The following is a 6,415-nucleotide window of genomic DNA, read 5'->3' as shown; positions in this document are numbered from 1 at the left end:
ACTGGTGTCTGTTTTCATTCACTTAGAGCTATGTTACACACTACATGAAAGGTCATTTTCAAAAATCCATAATAGGGGCACTTTAAGAGTTGACCAAGTGAAAAAATTATTACAAAAGGGACCAAAATGGGCTTTATGCACAGCTGCACTACTTCCTGAACTTCAGCCAGCTCTTTGTTTCCTGTCTGCCATTATTGGACAAACTGATTAATCCAGGTGTGCCTGACCTCAGTAACAATAATCAGACACACCTGGATTAATCAGTTTGTCCAATAATGGCAGACAGGAAACAAAGAGCTGGCTGAAGTTCAGGAAGTAGTGCAGCTGTGCATAAAGCCCATTGATCCCTGAGGAACGCCAGATTGCACCACACCTACCTCAGACCTGCAACCACCCATAGTAACAAACTGCTTACAATCTGAAAGGTAGGACTTAAACCAGTTTAGTGCAGTATTAGAAACACCAAAGACAGTCTTTAAATGTGTAAAAGAGAGTGATCTATAGAGTCAAAAGCAGCTCTGAGATCAAGAAGTATCAAAATGTAAAGACAGCCAGTCCTTAGTGACCTTAACTAACGTTGCTGTGGTGTTTACAGAAGCCAGATTGAAGGGGCTCAAAAAGATTATTTGCAGTAAAGATTTGATTGTAATTGAGAAGCAATAATTAGTTCTAAAGTTTTAGTAAAAGGGGAAGATTGGAAGTGGGAAATTATTTATGTTTGCATCTTCTTGGTACTTTTTTTAAACGTTCAGGTTTGGTGGTAAGAGATCATCATTGCTAAATGAAATAATCACTGGAGAGAACATCTGAAAATCCTTATATGTTTGAAAGTTACTATGTATAGGAACACCTGCATTGTATCTTGCTTCAAAATTTCTGTCATTGTGAAAGTGGACTTGTTTATTTATATTATACTTTAAAATGCTTTACTTTAAAGGAGTATAGTATTTTGTCATTGTTTATTATGGCAACATATACATTTATCCCCAGTTTCACAGACAAGGCTTAAGCCTAGTCCTAGACTAAAAAGCATGTTTGAGCTGTTTTAACAGAAAGCAACTTGCACTGATATATCTTAAAATGTCACTTCATTGTTTTGTCTCAAGATGCACAGCAGTAATGTTTTAGCAGTAAAGGCACGTTTATAAAAGTTACTTAAATGTCCTAATTAAACTAAGGCCTAATCCTGGCTTAATCTAAGCTGTGAAACCAGGCCGTAAAGTTCAGATCATTAATTACACTCTGCAACACTCTTTATTATTATTATTTTTTCCATTTTATTTTACTCATCATTTTATTTGACACATTTTTATTATTTGTACAGCTGAAACAGGAAAACAGTATGAAGTCACAGACAGGCAATCAGAAGTCCAGACTTAGTTATATTCAAGAAATATTCAGACTGGCACTCTAATTGGAAGCAATAGTGGTGTCAATCCAGGAGCGCAGTTGGGAGATACGGGCGTAGACTCCAGGGAAACGGGTGTCACAAGTGCGGATGCCCCAGGACACAGACCCCACCAGAGTCCAGACCCCTGAACTCTCACACACCAGAGGACCACCAGAATCACCCTGTGGGAATCACGCAAACACACATTTGAGATCGAAACAGCAGCAACTAGATATGGTAATGTGTTTGTCTTGATATGTCTTCATATACTTGGCAAGATGAGGATCCAGAGGCTCCAGCACAGATCATGGCATCAGTGATTTGGCTCTGACCCCAGATCTGTCTGCACACAGCAGGACTCATGATGGGCAGACCTGTTTGCTGCAGGATTAGAGGACTCGCTGAAAAAAGAGAAGAAAAAATGATACTGGCTGTTCAGACTCATATATAATTATAATCAAATGTTAGTAGGTAGTTAGTAGAACTTTTAAAAGGAATTATTGTATTAGTGGAATGAATATATATGTTGTTATAACATCATATATCAAAATTACATGTGACTTACATGTGGTGGCAGTTCTACCCCATCCAGTGGTGAAGCAGCGAGTTCCAGGCAGGATGTTGATGGTTGATGGAGCCAGACATACAGGAGAGATACGGGGAGTGAAGACAACTGGAGACGCAAGTTTCAGCAACGCAATGTCATTGTTTGTGGTCCTGCTGTTGTAGAGCGGATGGCTGATGACCTGCACAGACAAATAAGGATGAATGGTTACTACTGAAAGCTGACTTTATAAAAGGTAAACTAAGATGTAAGCATTTTTCTTATACCCTATAATTTCAGAATATAGTTTGGATATTTTCTTTTCTGTGTTGAATATGTAGCCCCGCCCCTTTTCAGCGCTGCGCTCGTTGTCTTTCGGTCTGTATTTTCACAGCGATCTTGCGTATTTAAGAATTAACGGCTCGTTTTAAAATCTTAAGACATCTGCTTTAATCATAACAATCCTCTTGATAACTTTCTTTGACTTTACATTAAGTAAATCCACTTCGAAAGCTAATTACTCACAGCAATGCAATATAAATATACAGAGCGACCACAAAAATGGAAGTTCAAAGACAATATTCTAAAGATGGCTGTGCCCTTTCTCTGGCACATACGTGACCTTTAAGTTTTAGGAGAACAATAGCATGCAGGATAGATTACTTCAAATCTATGATTAGAAAAAGACATTTAACTGATATTGTTTTTACCTTTTTTTAAATATACTTTTCAACTTAATTGAGCTTTTCCCATTTTCACCAATTAAAAAACACCACTGTTTAACTTTTTTAATAAAATAATAATAAATTACAAGAGATACTACTAGTAGTAGTAGCCTACTAATAAAATATTTTAAATATTTAAATAAAATATTTATAATAAATATTATGTTTTGTAGTATATTGATCACTTGGTTATTACTGCATTTAAAAGAACAGAGTAAAACAACAATTAAAAATGACCAGTTATTAGATGCTTTGAAATAACATTAATCTATTCTGTATGCAATAGGTATTTCTGCAACTGCAACTTATAAAACTGGTCTCTTTTTTCAATGTCATCTCTGTTCCAGTAAGTTCATTCAACATTTTTACCTTGGAAACTAGTTTGACCTGGATGGGTTCAGCATTGGAGCCACGATTATGTTCTCCAAGAATGACACGATGACGGCCCACTCTAAAAAGAGAGAGATAAAGAAAAAAACTAACTGTAAAGAGAAAAGAGCAACAGCATTTATTAAGCAATATTGTTTGTGACGTTTGTCAGACTTACACGAAACCGCAGTGAGCAGCAGTGAGAACCCAGTTCTGGTTGATCAGGGATCCACCGCAGAAGTGGAATCCGTTGGGTTGCTGTTTCAGAGGTAAAAGCATTGAACACATGACATATACTCTTTGACCAAATCAGGCAAACGCAGGATAAAAGTCGGCCAATACACAGTTACCTGGAGAGAGACCTGCCAGGGCCAAGAACCAGAGATGGCGTTCTGTCCGTTCACAATCCTGCTACCAATCGTCTGTGGCTTAATCGCTGGCACTCCACAACCTGTAGATAAAGAACATAAGTTCATGGCACAAGAATAAAGCTCTTTATTTAGGTTTTGTATTTTGTAAAAAAAAAAATATATATATATATATATATATATTCATTCACCCTTCACTTTTCTTGCAAACTTCTAAAGAAGACACTTACCCAGAGCAGAGGCCACCAGGGCAAGGCAGGTGATGGTGAAGATCATGATGTAGATTTGTGATGTCTCACTGTTGTACCTGTAGATGCTCTCTCTCTCTCTCGCTTTTATATCATTTACAGCATCTATTAAATGTGGGACGTGATCAACGTCCATCCCCGCAGCTCCAATGATCTCATAGTTGCGGAATGTTCATCGAACATCAATCTACATCTCCATTGTTCAGAGCTGGTGTCTTACGTGCAAAGAGGATTAATTCTTTATTCTATGAAGGGGTTTTTGACCTCTGTCTATTTCCTTGATAGGCATCATGATTTCACCTCTGTCATTTTATGTTGTCAAATGTTTTGAGTGGGAAGGTTTTGTTTTTGCTGTTGTGAAATTTCATTCATCATATCATGAAAAGTTCTTCCTTAATGAAGTTCTTCCTAAAAGTTTTTCAGCAATACTTGCAGGAAATAATCTGCTTTCCCATTAAATATGTGATTTTAACAAATCCCCTATTCAGCCTGGCAATCCATTCAAGCTGATACTGAAGAGGAAGGGAGTGATTATGTCACAATATGATTATATCAGTTATAGGAGCTGGGCTTAAGTAAACTTGAAGTAATAATTTCAGTTTCTATAACACCACAAGCAGTTAAAAATAAAATAAAATGAAGGACAGTCGAACAGGTTCTTTTAAAGTGGTTCTATTATGGCCTTTTACGAAGTTTTGATTTTGTTTATTGGGGTGTACGTTTGTATGTTTTCATGCTTGATTGTTTAAATAAATGCATTATTTTTCACATATTTTACATTATTACAGCTCCTCTCTCCCCAGTCTGGTTGAACGCATTGTTTTCGATGAAGCCCCTCCTATTTCCGATTCTGAAATATTAAATGTGCTGTGATTGGTTAGCTGGCCCAGTGTGTTGTGATTGGCAGCGCTTGTGTGTTCAGGAAATGTCCCACCCCTCCATAACTGTGAGTTCTTCTCTAGCGTAAATATTAATAATGGCATAAATTTCAAACCAATTTGAGCCCGATTCAGACCCTGACAATGTTAACGAACAAGAGGATCGCGCAGAACAGATTTCATGCATAGACTTTGCAAGCACGGATTTCACAGGATGTTTCAGACTTCAGAGTGGAGTGTTTTTTGTAATTTTATTATACATTATACTTACAATGAAAGTATGTATAATATGTAAGTTATACAGAAAGTATGTATAATAATATATAATTACATACAAAAAGCAACAGAAAACAAGCTGTTCTCCATAAAATCGGCAGCGCACAGATAAACATAGGGGTTATAATGTCCAGGAACAGTGTTTAAAATAAATGTTAATCACTCTAATTTCATCAGCCTTATAGGAAGGTTAAACAAATGAGTTTTGGAAACGGGGTGGACAAAACAGCATCTCTTCATGAGCAACAACACTGTCTTCTCTAATGCAGCTCAACCAGGCCTCACACCTTTTTTGCTTATTCCGTGGGAGGAGATTATTTAAATGAGTAACATGACTTCATAAGATCCGGAAAAATCACGTTGTAGTCCAAACAAGCCGTTCATTGTAGTTCTTAAAAAGTGGATTATGTTACATAAAATATCTCCCCTTTGAGTGGACTTTGAGCTTTGTTACCTTTTTTATGCTCAAACAGCAACATTACACACTAACTAAAGTTGAAAAAGTGGAAAAGCATAATAGGGACCCTTTAAGACATGCTGCTGGAGAGAGTGTGCTTTTCTGCAACATCACTTAAATTTCATGTGTTATTCTCTAGAAAGCATTATAATCCAGTAGTTCACTCAATTTTCTTTACTGATAAAATTAAGTAATATTTGTTTCATAGTGCTGATACAGTACTGACAATTTTTTTATTGGTTTGGTGTATTTATTGTTTATTAATCTTTTTTTTTCTTTGTTTATTGGTAATCTACAAAAAAAAAAAGTCAGTTCTCTCCATTGGTTATACACATTTATGAGTGGAAGATAAAGCCAGTTTGATGCAACTCTGCAAAAGTTTAATGGGTCTTGGTCAGTTTTATTAGAATTCCAATGTTTAATAATCAGGTAACACTTTATTTTGATAGTCAACTTAGACATTCTCCTAAATACAAGTAACTTTGCAACTACGTCAACTACCAGTCATTAGAGTATTAGTAGACTGTCTACTTAAAGGGATAGTTCCCCCCCCCAAAAAAATTCTGTCATCATACTCACCCTCGTGTTGTTCCAAACTTTCTGACTTTCTTTGCTCTGTTGAACACAAAAGAAGATATTTTGAAGAATGTTGGTAACCAGACAATCGATGGTAGCCATTGACTTCCATAGTATATGTATTTTTCTTACTCTGGAAGTCAATGGCTACTGTATGACTACCGACAATCTTTAAAATATCTTCTTTTGGTTGCAACAACTTGAGGGTAAAATTTTAATTTTGGGTGAACTATCACTTTAATATCTGCTCTTTAACACTTTATTTCGATGATCCCCAATCCCCAGACATCAGATTGACTATAAGTGACTTTACAAGTAAATGTTAACTTATTCTACTAACCCGAACCCTAACCTAACATTCTACTAATACTCTGAGAGTAAGTTGACATGTACTTGTAAAGTTATTATGTCCAAAGTGGACTATCGAAATAAAATGTCACCAAAATCATTTTGATCCAAGCTGAATTAAATGCTAGCTGTTTAGGTTTTATTTTGATATTAATGTTGTTAACATTATAATGCGTACAATATATTCGGTACAATTTGATCACAATGCAGGAAAAGACAATAAAGCCTCTTTAAGC

The 6,415-nt window shown here is 36.1% G+C and overlaps 1 protein-coding gene across 1 annotated transcript; it reads right to left on the bottom strand.

Annotated features, from left to right (window-relative positions):
- Positions 1-1,253: 1,253 nt before the first annotated feature.
- Positions 1,254-3,710, bottom strand: LOC309505388 (chymotrypsin-like protease CTRL-1). The gene is made up of 7 exons (XM_082178739.1): positions 3,627-3,710; positions 3,379-3,479; positions 3,207-3,286; positions 3,029-3,110; positions 1,956-2,136; positions 1,661-1,791; positions 1,254-1,572 (listed from the first exon to the last, which is right to left on the bottom strand). The coding sequence occupies exons 1-7, from the start codon at positions 3,670-3,672 to the stop codon at positions 1,411-1,413; spliced, it is 783 nt and encodes a 260-aa protein (XP_082034865.1). The 5' UTR covers positions 3,673-3,710; the 3' UTR covers positions 1,254-1,410.
- Between the last annotated feature and the right edge of the window lie 2,705 nt (positions 3,711-6,415).

The sequence above is a fragment of the Leuciscus leuciscus genome, assembly GCF_965113295.1.
Source record: "Leuciscus leuciscus genome assembly, chromosome: 9".
Taxonomy (NCBI): Eukaryota; Metazoa; Chordata; class Actinopteri; order Cypriniformes; family Leuciscidae; genus Leuciscus; species Leuciscus leuciscus.
Note: the sequence above shows the minus strand (reverse complement) of the source record. Positions and strands in the feature narration are given on the sequence as shown.